A 17,881-nucleotide genomic window follows, 5' to 3' on the forward strand; every position below is an offset into this window, starting at 1 on the left:
TATTTAATATTTTTTTATTATCATATTATGTTTTTTACATAAAAAATTACTAAAAAATAAAAATAATGAAATACATTTATTTAAAAAATTAATAATAACTTAAAAAAAAAAGAACTAAAAATCATAATAATTTTTAAAATATGACATTTTACCGAATTTAAAATTAAAATTTTAACATTTACTAGTTTTCTCGTTCGTTCAAACCGCATCTTTGAAAAATAAGTATTTTAAAGTGAATTAAAGGGGTAATTTGGGGAAAGCAAAAGAAAGAACAGTTTTGCTCTGTTTGAGATTGAAATAACGTTGGCTAGGATTGCCGCCAAAAGCACCGGCTAATATCTCCGACCAAACTGTATTGGCCACGTGCAAATTTCCCACGTCACCCTCTCAATTTTCCTCTCACCTGCTGCCATAATTCCCGTGAGCCACAATTAATTTATCACCACAGTTAAAAAAGGTCAAAAGCACAACACTCGTCACAGCCCGATCAACCAATAATTTCTTTCCACGTCACTAAAATTACCTGCTTGGACGCAAAGAAATGACGTCTTTGTTTCCCATTTTTTATTTTTCAAACTTTCAGTTAATTATGTCGTGTCTGTTAAACGGTTAATGTCGTACTGCTTTAGTTTCTTTCTTGTCCCTTTTGTTTTCCTTGAATATTGGAAGAGCCTTTCCTTTTTCCTTTTTCAATTTTGCACAGTATAAGAGGGGAAGAATAATAAAAGGTGGCCTTTGGGAAATTCAGGGCTCTGGGATTTGCGAGTTAATAAATTATTACTTGAAAAGTTGGTTTTTTTGGTTCTTGGGTGGTTTTTAGTTTGGAGAAAGTTGGATTTTTTTAGAAATGGATGATGAATATGCTAAGCTTATCAGGAGGGTGAACCAGCCCAGGTAATTTTCTTTTTATGAAATTTAATTTCTGGGCTTTTGATGGGATAGTGGGATTTTTGTTTGAATTTGGGGAAGGGTCTGTCAAATTTTCTATTTTTGCTTCAAGTTTTTCAGAGAATAATGTTTGCAATTTTTCCAGGTTATCCTTTTTATTATTACTGTTGGATTTTTTTTTTGTTTAATTTTCTGATATTTTTCCTGTTCCTTTTTGTTGCCTAATTCAAAAAATTTCCTGCTCCTTTTGGATGATGAGAAATTTCATAGGAAATTGAAGAAAATAAGATTGCATTTTTTTTCATAACAACTGAACTTATTGAAAGCAAAGTTTTCTTTTCTCCTTCTTAAATTAACTTTCCTTAGTCTTCATGGCAATCAATTAGAGTTCCAGTTTTCCCGCTCAAATCCAAAATCAAGTGAGCTAATTGACTTTCCCTACAAAAGTGAAGCAAGTCTAACATGTTTTCTTGATGGCTCTTTATTTTATTAGTATTGAATTTTTGGGATCGGGAAAAAGTAGATTTATTTTGAGATGTATGGTTTGTTGTTGCAGAGTTGTTATTGACAATAATGCTTCTGAGGATGCCACTGTTATCCAGGTAAGCTTCATGGCTTGCTAAGTTGCTGTTTAGGCTCTGGCTTGACAGTAATTAGGTTAAACTATTATATGTGGCTAATTTGTTCCTTAGATCTCTGTTTCTCTCAAGTTAATCATATGCATAAGGATGTTAAATTTGGATTTTGGACCTCTGAGATGTTGTTTGAGCTAGCATATGAATTGGGAAAAAAATGGGAGGGACAGGGGCGGGGATTGGTCAAGTCAATAGGATATGTCCTAACAGGTAACGAGGTCCTGTCAGTTGGTCGAACGGGGCCTTTGATGTCTTTCATTTGTTTATTTGTTATTATGATTAACATTTGGATTTTCTGCTCAGATTGACTGTGTCAGCAAACATGGAATTCTCCTGGAAGTTGTTCAAGTGCTTACTGATATGAATCTTACAATAACAAAAGCAAACATATCATCTGATGGAGGATGGTTTATGAATGGTAGGGTTTTTTTTCTCTTAAAACTGCTGAAATTGTATACTAAATCCAAGGTTAACCAGTTACCTATCTTAGTTTCTTTTATATGTTGCCATGTTTCAGTCTTTAATGTTGTTGACAATGATGGCAATAAAATCAGAGATAAGGAAGTTATGGACTATATTCAGAAGGTAAGAACCTATCTTGTAATACTCTTTTAACCTGCCCACAGATTTTAATTTTCTGTAGTTTTGTTGAATTGACTAAAATCCTGACCATGCATATCTTATGGTTTTGGCAAGAGCAACTCTTCCTCATCGTTCAATGAATTCAACTATTGCTTTTTCTTCTGACATCTATGTTTGTTTCTTTGATGAACCGTAAATGTTTGACAGCTTTTAATTTGACTATTTTCATCTTACTCCTTAATTTTGTAGAGAATTGATACTAGTGCTGGCTTTGTACCTTCATGGAGAGGCTCTGTAGGGGTAATGCCCTCAGAAGGGCATACATCAATTGAACTTGCTGGCACTGATAGGCCTGGTCTATTGTCTGAAGTATGTGCAGTTCTTGCGGACCTCCATTGCAATGTTGTAAATGCTGAGATATGGACCCATAATGCCAGGGCTGCTGCTGTAGTTCATGTGACAGATGATTAAACAGGCTGTGCAATTAGTGATCCAAGACGTCTCTCAACAATGAAGGAATTACTTTGTAATGTTCTCAAAGGAAGTGATGACTTGAAAACAGCAAAAACAATGCTTTCAGCTCCAGGTGTTATGCATAGGGAGAGAAGGTTGCATCAACTCATGTTCGCAGATAGGGACTATGAAAGGATTGAGAGGGCAGGAGTAAGGGCAGTACAGGAGGGGAGCTCAAGACCCCAAGTCACTCTGTTGAATATTGAGAAAGATTACACTGTTATTACCATGAGTTCAAAAGATCGGCCAAAACATTTGTTCGATATTGTCTGCACTCTTACAGATATGCAATATGTTGTTTTCCACGGAATGGTCAACACCGGAAGGATGGAAGCTTGTCAGGTGAGATAGTTTGACAAAACTGGAAAAACTGGAACAGTTTATGTAATAGTAGTCCTATTAACCAGTGATGTTATAGTGATCAACTTTAAGAATTTGACAAGCTGATGCTATTGAAACCACTGTTGTAAGATTGTTGCTGACGTTGTAATCCATTTTGTGTTGGAATTCTACTCAATTGAGCACAAGTTAATATGCTTAGAAATTGCAGACACAACGGCGTTAATGACGTTAACTTTTTTCTCTTTCCCGTTAAACAGAAAATATCTGTTTGGTTGTAGGAATTCTATATCCGACATGTAGATGGGCTCCCCATTAGCTCGGAAACTGAGCGTGTCCGTGTTATACAATGTCTTGAAGCAGCCATTGAAAGGAGGGCATCTGAGGTATATATTTTTTTCCACATGGCATACGAGGCATATAGGAAACCAGCTCCCAAGTCTCCGTCATTCCACCACCCTACATGCACATACATGAAAAAAAAAAAAATGAAAAAAAAAAGAAATTTGATTATGGTAAGCATGCTTAGACTCGTGAAATGATACCCTGTATCATTTCACGGTTCAGGGGCTGGAGCTGGAATTGAGCACAGAAGACAGACTTGGACTCCTGTCTGACATCACCCGGATATTCCGGGAAAACAGCTTGTGTATCAAGAGAGCATTAATTTCAACAAAAGGTGGCGAGACCAAGGACACGTTCTACGTCACAGATGTAACAGGAAATCCGGTCGATCCCAAGATCATTGATTCTATCCGTCGACAGATTGGACAGACAGTACTGCAGGTAAAACACAGCTCAAGTCTTGCACCAAAACCACCTCACAAGGAGACAACAATGGGTTATTTCCTTGGAAACCTATTCAAAGCGCGAACCTTTCGGAATTTCAAGTTAATCAGATCTTACTCTTGATTTCTCTCCCTGTATAGTCCTCACTCCGAGTAGATATATGTACATGAATATCAGATATCAACTCAAAAGATATACATAGGAAGCTAGATAAGAAAACTCTGTAAAAATTACCCTCTCCCTTGCTTAGTTACCAATGTCCTGATACTGTAGAGGAAAAGAAAAAGCATTAGCCAAGTCACTAAACTGTAAAAATTACTGCTGCTATTTGTATATCTTTCATCATCTCTTGTAAGTAATCTCTGTGCGGTGTAATGTTTACATGATCCTACAAAATTTCTATGACAGTATATCATATAATTTTTTAAAATGTTATTTATAATAATATTTTAAATTAAATATATGATAAATATTTTGGCCAGAAATATATGATAATTAGTTTCATAATTTTTAATACATTGAACAAAGATTATTCAATATAATAATTATTTTAAGTGCTTTTAGCTTTTTCTAATAGCAAAATGAAAATGCAAAACGGCGCGTTGAAGTGACCTTCAGAAGAGATGCGTTCGAAAAGATAAAACGGCTGCTACAAATATATCGTCTTTCCTATCGTCTTCCATGACTCAGTCATGAGACCGGTGACTGAGTTGGCAACTAGAATAGGCCGAGCATTGATCTCCGAATCCAACCATGCAATCCCAACTCGGACTTGGAATCCATCTCTCGAGCAGACTCTTCACCGACTTGGTTGTCGTGACTCACTGAGTCCATCACTGGTCGCCCTAGTCATCGATTCGTTTCTCTCCACTCACCATTACCTTGCTCTCGGCTTCTTCAACTGGGCCTCTCAGCAACCTGGATTTTCCCACGATTCAATCTCTTATCAGTCAGTTCTCAAATCTCTCTCGTTTTCCCGCCAATTCAACGCTATCGAAACCCTTTTAAAGCAAGTCAAAGCCCAGAAACTATCTCTCGATTCTTCGGTTTATCGCTTTATAATTAATTCTTTGATCAAAGGAAAGAAAACTCAGGACGCGTTTTGGATTTTTAATGAAGTTAACTTGTTGAGTACAGAACTTGGAGCTGAGTTATGTAACTCGCTTTTGGCTGCTTTAGTTTCTGATGGGTACTTTGCTCATTCGCAGAAAGTGTTTGATGAAATGTTTCAAAAAGGTATTGTTTTTAATACAATTGGGTTTGGTTTGTTTATTTGGAGGTTTTGTAAAAATGTTGAATCGAGTAAAGTTTTAGCTTTGTTAGATGAAGTAAAAAAGGGGAGTTGTTGGGAGGTTAATGGATCGATTATCGCGGTTTTGATAGTTCATGGACTTTGTTTTTCATCAAGAGAATCAGAGGCGTTGTGGGCATTGGATGAGTTGAGGAGTAGAGGTTGCAAGCCTGATTTTATAGCTTATAGGATTGTAGCTGAAGCGTTCAGAATGACTAACAGTGTGGTCGAGAGGGAATTGGTTTTGAAGAAGAAGAGAAAGCTAGGGGTGGCTCCAAGGAGTAATGATTACAGAGAGTTTATCTTAGGGTTGATTTTGGAGAGACGGATATATGAAGCAAGGGATTTAGGTGAAGTGATTGTAAGTGGGAATTTTCCTCTTGAAGATGATGTTTTGAATGCATTGATAGGATCAGTTTCGAGAATTGATCCTGGCTCAGCAATTATGTTTTTGAATTTTATGGTTGGGAAAGGGAGATTACCGACTTTATTAACCTTAAGTAATTTGAGTTGGAATTTATGCAAGCACGGCAAGTTTAATGAATTGTTGGAAGTATATCAGGTTTTGTCTTCTCATGACTATTTCTCGGATATGGAGAGTTATAATGTGATGGTTTCATTCTTGTGTAAGGCTGGGAGAGTAAGAGAGGCTTATGGGGTTATTCAGGAGATGAAGAAAAAGGGACTAGGCCCAAATGTCTTGTTTTACAATTCTCTTATGGCAGCATGTTGTAGAGAAGATTTAGTCCGCCCTGCCAAAAGGTTATGGGATGAGATGTTTGCAAGTGGGTGCCCTGGAAATTTGAATACTTACAATATCCTCATTGGAAAGCTTTCACAGATAGGGGAAGTTGAAGAGGCTCTGCGCCTTTTTCTGCATATGACAGAGAAAGGGGTAGCACCTGATGCAACAACTTACACGACCCTTCTTGCAGGACTTTGTGAAGAATCAAAATTTGAATCTGCTTTTGAAATCTTCAATAAATCTGTTGAACAGGATGTCATACTTGCACAAAGCATATTGAGCACATTTCTCATTCATCTCTGCAGAAAAGGTATGTTCCTAACCTTATTATACATGTTCCACATTCATATAGAAATTTAGAACACATAACACAGGAATGTTAATTATTTCTCTTTCTTGAATTTATTTCAAAATAGTCATTTCAAAACTATATTCTGAGTGGATTTTGTTGATAGTCTATCATGTTTTGGTTTGTTTCCCTTTTTAAATTTTCAATTAAAATGTACATGGTTTGGTAGATTGTCTACTACAAGTCTCGTATGCTTCTTGCAGGTCATTTTCTTGTTGCTTCCAAGTTGCTCTGTGGTCTTGCTTCTGATATAACACATTCAGATGCCCATGTTGTTTTGCTGAAATGTTTAGCTGATGCCAAAGAGATTCAATTTGCGATTAAACACATACAATGGGTTCGAGAAACCTCACCTTCAATATTGCAAGCTATATTCACGAAACTTGTTACATATCTTTCTTCTACTTCAAGACCAGATTCAATTGAGCTGCTGCTTCAAGCAATACAGGACAAAAGCATACAAGATTGCAGCATTCATTCCTGTAAGGATATGTTTGGAGTATATACTGGAGGTTAGAAAGCTTTTTTTATCAAAATTCAGGTATTGTTTTAAAACTTCTCCTTCAAAAGCCAGAGTTAATTGTACAGTTGGTTCAAACAATACAGAAAAATTTTGTCTAGGTTGCAACAATGATTGGGGAAGGATGTCTAGAGCCTAAGACATGAGAGGTTAGAACATATTTCCGTTGCATAATTTCAAATGTTTTCAAGATGCTAGGTTTGATGGGGTAAGTGTTGTGATTTCTTCTTCATCTATGAAATTTCGGTTCAAAACGGTTTCTATTTCATTTCAATCTCCACGACCCTTCTCCCTGTGTTGTTGAACGACCAAGATTGTGGTGTTGCCCAAGAAATCTGAAGAAGCCAACAGATCACCGATTACACCCAATTCCCAGTTTTCATTCCATTCTGTCAACCCTGACAAGAGAGATGACAGATTATAATGACGCCTGCTTACCACTACAAGTTCATTGTGATTCTCTAGGAAGTGAAGGACAGAAGCGGTCCCTGCCCCATCCTTCACTAGTTCCTCTATGTACTCGGCATAATGGTTCCCAGAGATATTGGTTTCAAACTGGCTAAGAATTTCATTGTCAAGTCGTTTCCCCTCCATATATTTATCAGGAAAATTTCCATCATAAAGGATTCTTATCAGTGTCAAATTGATATTTGGACGTTCAGCCATCCTAGACCCCAAAGTTAATGCCTCCCGATCATCGGCTCCACCCAAAAAGATCACAGAACTTCGTAAGAAAACCAACCCATCCAAATGGCACTCATGGTTTTTAGGGCCCCACAATCAACGAGTATTGCAACTGAGCAAGGTGCCTTATTATGGACATTCTGGTTGGCGATCTTGATGGACATTTTAGACGAGTGTAAAGCATCATTGACATGAAATTTTTTGTAGAAAGGAATTATAACAAGTGAAGTCCCCTTGTCAAGTGCAAGTGTACACACATCATCATGCATTGTTTGTGGAGTAGATACGGCAATGAAGACATGACCTGCATGGTTTTGCTCGAAGTTTTTGAAGGCATTGATAACAGGTCCTGAGCTCCTTGTCCTAGAACAGAGCCTTCTGGTACTCTTATGGGCAATGAGGAGTGGGGTTGCGCTCCCCATAAGCTCAATCATGTTAAACGTGTAAACAGCGATTGGACTTTGCTTGCAGGGATTTAAGGCAAGGAGGTTAATGGCAGATGGAACATTTTCGTGATCATGAATGCAGACTGGTATTCTTAGTTCAGAGTTTGGTCTTGAGTGCATCACAGTTCGTCCATGGTAAGCCTCGTACCTCCTTGAAGGATCACAGAAGCATCGTACAACTGGTGTAATAACTCCTGCTGTTATCAACAAGGATGCACACATTGCCGCATAGGACTCACCATCTATTATCTGCAATGAGCACCTGCATGTGTTGTAGCATTAAGATGAAATACATCTGTGAAACATCGACTATTATTTAGGCATTTGTTAGTTCGCAAATGACAGTACAGCAGTGCCTCAAGAGTCTCTCGAAGCATACCTTTTTAAGATACAGTAACTTGAACAATCCAAGCTCGAGGATGCCTTGAAAAGTCATCACAAAGCCAAGCGAGACAGCATCCCTGGGCGGCATTTGGCAGCTGAGCGCAGATAGAGAAGCTCGTAAGAATTTTCCACATGCACCTATAAAGGCAAAGAATAGCATTCTGAAGTAAGTTTTAATACTAAGAGCAAAGATGTCTACTGTGAGGCCAAATTTCTCAAAATATAGCGGCATTAGCATCCAATTAGTTATGATATCAAGCTTCTCCACAAGCACTGACCCAAGCGACGGTCCTGATGGTATTAATAACCCAAATAAAAGGGTAACCAAAATAAATGTTTAAACCAAATCTATGAGCCCAAAAACCTGTCAGAAGCGCAGCTAAAAATAGCACAATTAAGTTACCCTGTCTCAAAGGGTGTCCAACCGAAGCCTGCCTCATCTCCCAAACAAGTAAAGGGCCAAGAATAAAGCACATAAGAGCTGCAAAGGTGATACCATAACAAACTGCTTGAAGGAAGATTATTAGGTCATCTCCTGATTGGCTCCATAGAACATGAGACGTCATCACGCAGAAAGAACATAGCGTACCAACCATGGAAGAACATATTGCCACTCTGCCAAAGTCTGAATTTATAATCCTAAGCTCAGAAAGAAAGTATGCTATGATTGGTAAGGAGAGCGTAGATTCTGCTTCTGCTATTACCGGAAGTTTATCCAACTTCTCCCCGTTAGGATCAGCGAAATGCATCCACAAAATGGAGCTGCTTATGGTTAGTAACATTGGCACTGCCACGGTGAAAACCCCAATAGCAAACGTCTTCCTGGTTATTTTCTTAAGCATCAATAAATCTGTCTGCACACCAAGGAGGAATAAGTAAAATAACAAACCAATAGCAGATACAATATCCAGCACTAAAGAACCTTTCATGGGAAATATTTTGTTGAGAAACCCCCGAATCCGGCACAGAAATGATGGCCTTACCATTATTCCACCCTGATCGACCATATACAATCAATCAAAGTTAAAACAACAACAAAACAAAAAAGGGGTTATAGAGAATTCTTGAGGTTGATAAATAACTCATGCCATTTGTTTTTTGTCATTTGGTTTTTTGTGCTGCAAAGAAAAGAAAAAATAAATTAAGAAAAAGAAAGAGCTTACTAAGATTTGAGCTAGCATGACGGGGTGGCCAAGAGGCCTGAGGAGATAAAAGGTAAGGAGGATGGCACCAGAGGCAATGGACATTTGGAGCATCAAAAGGAGCACAAAGTTCACAGGATTGGAAGAGTAAAATATACCAGTATGTTGTAGCCCGGAGAAGGTGGAACAAACTGAAGTGGAATTGGATATGAGGTTATGTGGTATTCTTCCAAACACAAAAATGTCATCAGGTTGTATTGTTGAAACCATGATTGGAGATCACAGGCAGGCACGCCGTTCAGTGCTTTTCAATGGTGGATGAAAATTGAGGACAAAACAATGCAGCAGAGATCAGAGAGAGAAGAGAAAGAGAAAGGCTGTTAGAATCAAGAGCGACGTTATAGTTGTTTTCATAAGAAAACCACATTTTAACCATTCATTCTTTTGTTTTTTCTTTTTAACTACAACATAATGTACTTCAACACTAATCTTATCATCATCTTATATCCTTTCCCAACACCCTTAAACATCCCTTGATTTAACTTAATTGATTTTTTTTTCTGTAATCAAACTTTTTTAACTTTGATTTTTATTATTTTAAAAATGTTTTACTGGATTACTTTCCAAAAAAAATATAAAAATTTTATATGAAGACCTCTGCATTCACAATTTTTTTGTTTTAATCAATAAAAGTTGAAAATAAAAAGGATTCACAGTTGAAATAACATTTCTTTTCTTCTTTCCTATTTTCTTTCTTACCTCTTTAGCATTTTTTTTTCCACAGGATTTGGCAAAATCAAAACTTATATCATTAAGATTCCATTTGATAGATGTTTAGCAATTAATTTGTTTTTTTTTTTTTTTTTTACTTTTCTTAAAAAAAATTAATAAAAATAAAAAAAACCAAAATCGAATTGCTAAAAACAAAAAAGAAAAATAGCTACCAAACAGAACCTAGACATTAAAAGGAAATCTTAAGCCTTGCTCATTTCCGGGAAAATGAAAGTGAACATACTTGCATCTTAAAACCAAAACCTTTATTTTTGGAAAAATAAAAAACAATTAATTACCTATGCTCCTCAAATAAACTGTACAAAAAGTATCTATAAAAAAATGGTAAAAAAATTTACAGGAAATGTACAACATGGTAAGTGTACATGAGGTGGTTAATCGTCAAGGCGTTGGATCTCACCCATCATTATGCGGTTGCTTGTGACCTTGAAACCAAGTAGGGAAGGATCAATCTGTCTTCCTTTCTTCCCTTTTTTCTTGCCACTTCGTCCTGCTTGCGAAGCACCATCTGATGGTTCCAAAGCAGAGCTGTTCACCGCCTCAGCTCCATGAAGAACCGGCTTCTTAAGAATATCAATGAACGATGCCTCCGACACTGCAGCATCGTTGCAAGACGATGTCCTTCTAAAACGGATATCTTTCTTGCTCGATGCCTGAGTTTCTACAGTTCTCACTGCACCTAGATTTGCCGCAGCCTCCTGTCTTCCTTCTGAACACGGTAAATGAAACACATCATTTTGAGACCAATATAAGCAAGTAAAGGAATATTCGTTTTCTTTTACTTTGTTCATCTTTTCTATATTTAAAGAATGAGAAGTTAAAATTATACCATCAGAAGTTGTAAGGCTTGTAGAATTTTTCTGCTTGACAAATGGAGCTGAGTTTTGATCAGAAAAAACATCCTGGGATGATGAAACCCGTGACACAGGTGGGCATTTCTTTGAAACTTTGTCAAGCCCTTTTGACAGCAATGACATTAACCTATCAATAACAAGTGGATCTTTAGATGACTTCCAAATAAAGTTCAATAGTTAAAACTTTAAGTTAACAACCAAAAAACCACGTGCACAAGAAAGATACACAGTCAAGTACAATGCCAAGAGGCAGAGAGAGAGAGAGAGAGAGAGAGAGAGAGAGAGAGAGAGCTCAGCATTATGAGGTGAGCGTACAAGCAAAAAATACGGCTCAAAATTAAGAAGTGAGTGTATATGAAAAAGAAGACCACTCAGCACTCTGAGCAGAGTGTATCACATCTGCGTAAATTATCAAACTATGAACAAATAATAATAACAATTAACAACACAAAAGCTCCAATGTAAAACTCATTGTGGCAGGAGCTATTACACACAAGCACAGGCTAAGCTTCAGTCAGATGGGCATGGACAATTACAAGTTTGGGCATGAAATTAAGTATTAATCTCTGATTTAAAACATATAGAAAAGAACCTCACTTATCATTAGAAGCATCTTCTCCAACTGGTTTATCTAATCCACTTTCATAACTGTACAACCTTCCACCCCTACCTGCACAATTTCAATTTTAAGATATAATTCAAAGAAAAAAAGTGGCATTCACTGAAAAAAAAGTTGACAGATTACCAGTACTAAGAGAATTATGCCGGCTATGGACACTACTTTGTAGCTCACCACATTCCAAGGCCTTCTCTACTTGCTCTAAGATATTGTCCTCAGACCCAGACACAGAGCCACTCCTTGCAATCATGCCTTTAAATCCACTTTTCTTCTCCTTTCCCTCCAGCTCTCCTAGCTCTTTATCCACAGCTGATTTTCCCATCAAGCTAGCATCCTCATAACTACTACAAGAAGGATCTTCAATGCCCAACAAGAATGACTGTTCTTCTGCAAATGAGGCGGAACTGGGTTTAGGAGGTGATCTTTCGCAGTTAACCATATCCTCGACACAATCACTCACAGCAACTCCAAACAAATGATCTTGCAACAAGGCACTTGAATTGGAATTTTGAGGGCCTTCCACAAATGAGTTGTTCACATGAACTTCCTGATTTGGGAAATGATTAAAAGGAAAATTGGAACTTTGTGGCTCAGAAATAGGCCAAAAGGTTTCCCGCCCTCTGAAAGATGAAGCAGGATGTTGATAATCTACTTCTGATGACTGTGTAGATTGAATACCCAGTTTTTGGTGAAGAAGATTCATTAAAGCTTTCTTAGAGTTTTCATGAACCCCTCCAGCTGATGGCCAAGCGTTTGAATCAACTTCAGACTCACTTCTTTGCAACTCTGCTTCAAGATGTAACTGTTGTATCTGTTTTTCAGTCCAACTATTTTCTAGCTGCCCATTTTTTCTAGAATGGTAGCTCTCCATTATATCTGGATAAGAAGCATATAGATCACCTGAAATTTGTTGGCTATGAGAGTGGTTACCAGAAGAAAAAGGACCCAGTAGGTTGCTGGAGTGCAAATAGAGATGTTCAGCTAGATCCAGAGAATTAACACTGTCTACTTTAATTCCAGGAGCAACTGCAGGAAGAGTTGCCCTGCCAAATGCTGTAGGGCTGGGGTTGAACATCCCTCGCTGCTGTTGCTCCTGCAAAGCATGATTCTGTCTAAGATTGCTGAATTTCTCTTCAAGAATTGAAAGCCTCTGCTGATAAAGATCCGAAGCATTCAACCCCACTGATTGAGCCTGGTGATGGCTGCTAGGACTCCTGACAAACTGACCGACTTCATCTGCAGACCATGATGCAGTAAGTCGTCTATCTCCCTCCATTCCTAATTGTTGCCTCAATGCCATAGATAATTGCTGCACTTGCAACTGTTTTTGTTGAAGACGAATCTGATGCTCTGAAGGAATCATATTGCCATATTTTGCTTGTGACATAAAATCCACAAAATCAGCATGTTGCCCTTGAAGTGCACTCTGGTTGATCTTTGCTTGTATGATATGCTCCAATGATGGATCCAGGTGCCTTGAAGCATGAGAATTCTGCTGCATTTCACTCAGGAGATGCCTTTGTAACGGAACCTGATCAAGTACGTTGTCTCTAGCAGCATCCAATATGTGCTGACCATAACCCGGATCAGACAACTGATGCTGCAGCAATTGATCGAGAAGCAACTGCTGAGCTTGAGAATGCTGCTGCTGCAGATGTTGTTGTTGTCGCTGCTGCTGCAACAATTTCATTTGGTGGTGATGAAGCTGCTGCTGTCGTTGAAGTTCCAACTGCTGCTGCTGTTGAAGCTGAAGTTCCAAAAGATGTTCCATATGTGGAGCCGAATGATGGATTGACTGCTGGTGACTGAGATTCTTGCTCTGCATAAGATCAAAACCTCGAATTTGCTCCACACCAAATCCAGCTGAATGGGTAAAGGGATGAGAGAAATGGTTCTGCTCTTGAACTGGTTCATTGGACAACTTTTGTGACATTAGGTGCTGTACCACGTCAAAACCATTGTATTCTTGCTCCCTGTGAGATGAAGGCCTAGCGCCAGTAGTGCCTAGATGAACGTTAGGGTTAGACAAAGCATTTCTTCTATAATCATCAGGCCAAGCCTCCGGAAAAGAAATTTGTTCAGCTACTGTACCAACAACACTCTGACCAGCAAAATTGGGCTCTCTACCAAGATAAGGATCTAAAAACTGCCCTCTATCAACTATGCTGGAAGCCAAATTAGATGATTGAGAATGCTTCAAATGAGAGGTGCTTCTCAACTCAGACATCAACAACCCAAAAGGATGCAACTCATCATCTCCATGAGAAGGTTCATGGGTTTTTGAAAATTCATTTGAAATGGACAAATGGCTTGCAGGATTGCCAAAAGGACCTTGAATTTCACCAGAAACTTTCAAAGGGTCACCACCAGCACTTCCGGCCCTCCCAGGAAAAATAATTTCTGTATCATACAGGAGGAAAGGCAGGCATCATTAACATACACAATAAATAACAAAATCAACATTAGGTCCAATCCGTTAAACTTACCCTCCTTTTGAGCAGCAAATTTATGGAGGCTTTGATCTTCAGAAAACTGATGCTCAGAACGATAACTTTGATTAGGCCCTGTTAACTGAAAATTAGTACCAGAAGTCTCAAAAGCAGACAATGTCCGCTGCTGCTCACTTCCAATGGCAGGCCCCTTCAACTCAGAAGCAGAAGCAGAATAAGATATGGTCTCTTCCAAGCTCCCTTCAAAAGAATCAGGTATTTGCATTCTCGTAACTGCACTAACACTGGAGGCAGATTCAGAATTCATTCTTAGGTGTGGCATGACTTCACCAAGTTCTTGGAAAGGTGATCCATCCAGAGCATCTGCCAATCGAACAGGTAAGTCTGTGCCAAAATAACCTTGCTCAAACCATGTAATTATGTCAATCCACAGATATGGTCCCTGAATTACTCCTTGAGGATCAAGATAGCACAAACTCAAATCCTCAGGAGGGATAACACTTTCCAGTGAATGTGCCTCATTATTGCCCTTAAGATTAATCTGGTTACTGCCGACAATAGGCTGTAGTGAAGAAAAATCAAATAGAGAACTTGAGTCTTCAGGAAGCTCATTACCAACTCTAAATTGCATGGATAATTCATTATCCTCCAACTTAGGGTGCTTCTGCATTTTCAAATCGGCCACTTGTTGGTTATCAAAAGATTTTAATTCATCCACGTCATTTACAGACCCACAAATCTCCCTATTCAACATCAAAGCATTTGTTACATCTATATCAGGTGGTGTCACACATCTCTGTTCACCTTCTTTTGAACTATTCATTTCTGTAATGATAAGCAAAACAAATCAGGAAGATATTCTCAATGGACAGCAGAGAGTCAACAACTAAAAATGAAAGTTGCCTACCCTTGGTCATAATCATCTGTGAATCTGACACATAAAATGTCTCAGCATGATTCCCTTGATAATTATCGTTTACAGCAGCCACCTCACCAGATTCAACACTATCCTCCCTGTTAACCATGAAACTTTGTTTCCCTTCACCTGAAGTCACATCAATAAGACCTGGATTAGAATGGGAAAAAAAACTTAGTTTCTCAGAGATATCTAATTATTTATTGGGTAAGTTTCAATATAATTGAAACACTAGCAGCAATGCTGTCATTTGATCCCTTACTTGTGTCTCTAAATGATTTGTAGAACACTCCACTGCTCGTAGTTTTTCCTTTCCATATATCACCAAGTACAGCCTGTAAAATCGCGCAAGCAAATTTGAGGCAACCATATAGAACGATAAAATGAGTACATTTTTCTCCTATAAATAAGAATTGAAGCTTCCTACCTCTTCCTCTGCATCAGGAGGAACAAAAGCCAAAGGCTCAACCGTTTCTTTTTGCGTTATAGGTGATATATGATCCATCTCGTCAGGTAGGGTGTCAAAATTTGGAGTAGTGTTTTGCTTGCGATAAATATCAAGGAGTTTTCCCCTTGGGTAGAAATATGCATTAGAAGTCTTGTTTTTATCCACGGGAAGAGATCCAATAACAGAAGCAGATTGTGGCCTCCCAGTTTGTTGGCTCCCATTAGCATTTGACCTTCCTCGTCCAGCTGCAAATCGCACAGTTGATCCCTCCACTCGTCCCCTCTCTGAACCAAAGCCTGGAGCACTGCGGTAAGAAGTGGACCCACCTGCATGGACTTCCAAACGATATCGTGGCCTCCATTTATCACGAGAATCATTCTCACGCTCAGAAGCTATGCGGCCCTGGCCCACACTGACAAAAGCTTGTTTATCAGTGGGGGCATCTTCCTTCTCAGCATCTGTCCTCTTCTCCGTTCGAGAATCCTTTTCTTTGTCTTCAGAGCCCCATCTGGAAGACCACTTGTTGTCTCTTCGAGATTCATGTCCAGAATTACGACTGCTAACATCATGCCATCGCTCTGAAGATGACAAGGTCCTATTTTCAGGAACATCTCTAGTTGAAGTAATATCAGTGCGCCGGTCTTCTTTTCTGCGATCTCTTCGGCCAAGTAAGCTTGTTTCTCTCTCCTCTTCACGCCAGCGGCGACTGCTCTCAAGATCAGGTGCAGTCCTCTTCCATTCTTTCTTGTCCTGAGACCCATCTAAACGCCAACTATCTTTCAGATTGGAATCACCAGAGGTTCCATGGGGCAACGAAATTGGTGCTCTTACATCCTGTTGGATTAAACAAATTATACCACAGAAACTATAGACAAACCAAAATGAAAAACAGTCACAAGATAAAAGTCAAACATAAATTTGTTATGAGCATTAAATAATGAAAATTATACCTCTTTCTTCAAATTCAATCTAACTAATTTTTATGTAATCAGATATACTATTTACCCATACTTCCACTCCATAAGGATAAATAAAACTAGAATCGAATACATTAAACCCTCAAATGGCAACGAAAGTTAGTACTCTAAAACATTTAATAAGAAAAATTAATGTTCCATACCCCAGAAGCTCCAGCAGGTAACATCTTAGCCTCAGCCGGTTTAGCATAAAGCCATTGTGGAGACAAAGGTATGCTGCTCTCTGAAGTTGCTTGATCTATTGGCCACCAAAAAAAGAAAAAAAAGTAGTATATTTTACAAGAAAGGAGGATTTTTAACAGCAAAAAAATTCAACATAAGATGAATATTAATACCTTTGGTATCATCAAGTAACCCTGTGAGTCCTTTCTCCTCCACGTTCCCATCCCAAGCCTCACCTAACAACAACAGAAACTAAGTAATTAATACATAAGCGAATTTACCATAAATCGCCCTTCAAACCCTCAAATTTCAGGCTTGTTTTCATGGAGTCCTAAGATATCAAAAGCTTTGATATTGAACTTCCAATTTTCCTCGTTGAAACAAGTGAACCTTTCATTGAATTGAATCTTTCCGAATAATTAGAAGAAAAAAGATAGTGTAGTACTACACCAAATTCAGCGTTGACAATTAAAATTTTCCAATAATTATGTTAAGCAACTAAAGTAACCCTCTTTATAACCAAAGTATGACCTTTTCTCTAATCACTGGTGCATTTGAAAAGGAAGGGCTAATACAATTCTACATAGAAACAATCGTAAGTTTTTTTTCTTTTATGTCGAAAACCTTTGAATTAATACGCTGTTAAAAGAACAAAGAGGTTTAAACAAAATTGAAACGAGATCTTAGGGGCAAAAACAAATAAAAAAAATTTAACAAAATGTAAATTTTAGAATAAATAAATTAAATGAACTAATAAAATTCGAATAGAAAGAATAATTTTTTATTTTAAAAAATGTAAGATTGAATCGATATGGGAAACCAAAATAAAAGGCATGCAAAAACGTTTAAAATATGAGAAAAAAAGAGAGAAGGAAAATTGAAAAAATTGTAAAAAAATAAAAAAAATTAAAAGGAAATGTAGAATACCTTTGAAGGAGGGCTGGTCAGAGGCGATTTTGGAGGGCAGGAGATCATCGGGTAGATTGAATTTTCCTTCAGCCATCGAGAGAATCTGAAAGGCGGAGATCGGAGCGGAGACACGTCGTTGTTTAAGGTTCTGAAGGGTGCAGAGAGAGAGAGGGAATGGTTGACAGAGAATATGACTTTGCAGAGAGCGAGTTACAGGTATTGCTAGGGTTTGATCTGACGAACAAAAGCTTTGATTTTTTTTTGTTTTGACAGAGAGACCTTAACCAAAAAAAACAAAGGAATTAAATATCTATCAGTTTAGTATAGTCTGCATTGGGCTTTTGTTTGAAACGGTGGTTTTTCTTTTTATAATAAAAATTCTGAGAAAAATATATAAAGTAATTTTATTTTATTATTATTTGATGAAGTTATAAGTATCAACAGAAA

The 17,881-nt window shown here is 37.9% G+C and overlaps 4 protein-coding genes and 1 pseudogene across 7 annotated transcripts; 3 read left to right on the forward strand and 2 right to left on the reverse strand.

Annotated features, from left to right (window-relative positions):
* Nucleotides 1-752: 752 nt before the first annotated feature.
* Nucleotides 753-3,135, forward strand: LOC149516654 (ACT domain-containing protein ACR6-like). Its single transcript, XM_089767138.1, has 5 exons — nucleotides 753-894; nucleotides 1,445-1,490; nucleotides 1,827-1,941; nucleotides 2,041-2,108; nucleotides 2,355-3,135. Exons 1-5 carry the CDS (start codon nucleotides 848-850, stop codon nucleotides 2,574-2,576), a joined length of 498 nt encoding a protein of 165 aa, XP_089623264.1. The 5' UTR covers nucleotides 753-847; the 3' UTR covers nucleotides 2,577-3,135.
* LOC111291912 (ACT domain-containing protein ACR6-like) lies at nucleotides 848-4,165 on the forward strand. Its single transcript, XM_089767137.1, has 7 exons — nucleotides 848-894; nucleotides 1,445-1,490; nucleotides 1,827-1,941; nucleotides 2,041-2,108; nucleotides 2,355-2,960; nucleotides 3,239-3,343; nucleotides 3,525-4,165. The coding sequence occupies exons 5-7, from the start codon at nucleotides 2,616-2,618 to the stop codon at nucleotides 3,867-3,869; spliced, it is 795 nt and encodes a 264-aa protein (XP_089623263.1). The 5' UTR covers nucleotides 848-894; nucleotides 1,445-1,490; nucleotides 1,827-1,941; nucleotides 2,041-2,108; nucleotides 2,355-2,615; the 3' UTR covers nucleotides 3,870-4,165.
* Nucleotides 4,166-4,299: 134 nt separating this feature from the next.
* LOC111291910 (Tetratricopeptide repeat (TPR)-like superfamily protein) lies at nucleotides 4,300-6,919 on the forward strand. The gene is made up of 2 exons (XM_022884039.2): nucleotides 4,300-6,092; nucleotides 6,335-6,919. Exons 1-2 carry the CDS (start codon nucleotides 4,439-4,441, stop codon nucleotides 6,646-6,648), a joined length of 1,968 nt encoding a protein of 655 aa, XP_022739774.2. The 5' UTR covers nucleotides 4,300-4,438; the 3' UTR covers nucleotides 6,649-6,919.
* A 2-nt stretch (nucleotides 6,920-6,921) lies between these two features.
* LOC111291909 (cation/H(+) antiporter 15-like) lies at nucleotides 6,922-10,153 on the reverse strand (annotated as a pseudogene). The gene is made up of 3 exons (XR_016345484.1): nucleotides 9,329-10,153; nucleotides 8,161-9,160; nucleotides 6,922-8,030 (listed from the first exon to the last, which is right to left on the reverse strand). The product of XR_016345484.1 is annotated as a cation/H(+) antiporter 15-like (transcript).
* A 115-nt stretch (nucleotides 10,154-10,268) lies between these two features.
* On the reverse strand, nucleotides 10,269-17,716 carry LOC111293493 (uncharacterized). 3 transcript variants are annotated; one of them, XM_022886236.2, is made up of 11 exons: nucleotides 17,453-17,716; nucleotides 16,699-16,761; nucleotides 16,507-16,601; nucleotides 15,366-16,220; nucleotides 15,201-15,273; nucleotides 14,930-15,067; nucleotides 14,059-14,847; nucleotides 11,699-13,972; nucleotides 11,551-11,623; nucleotides 10,929-11,080; nucleotides 10,269-10,808 (listed from the first exon to the last, which is right to left on the reverse strand). In XM_022886236.2, the coding sequence occupies exons 1-11, from the start codon at nucleotides 17,526-17,528 to the stop codon at nucleotides 10,474-10,476; spliced, it is 4,923 nt and encodes a 1,640-aa protein (XP_022741971.2). In that variant the 5' UTR covers nucleotides 17,529-17,716; the 3' UTR covers nucleotides 10,269-10,473. The 3 variants fall into 3 exon arrangements, with proteins under 3 accessions (XP_022741971.2, XP_022741970.2, XP_089623262.1); XM_022886235.2 differs by having other exon boundaries at nucleotides 14,930-15,088; XM_089767136.1 differs by lacking the exons at nucleotides 10,269-10,808; nucleotides 11,551-11,623 and having other exon boundaries at nucleotides 10,942-11,080; nucleotides 14,930-15,088.
* Between the last annotated feature and the right edge of the window lie 165 nt (nucleotides 17,717-17,881).

Source organism: Durio zibethinus, chromosome 10 (genome assembly GCF_047325235.1).
Source record: "Durio zibethinus cultivar Kanyao isolate XHJ-2024 chromosome 10, ASM4732523v1, whole genome shotgun sequence".
NCBI classification, from domain to species: domain Eukaryota; kingdom Viridiplantae; phylum Streptophyta; class Magnoliopsida; order Malvales; family Malvaceae; genus Durio; species Durio zibethinus.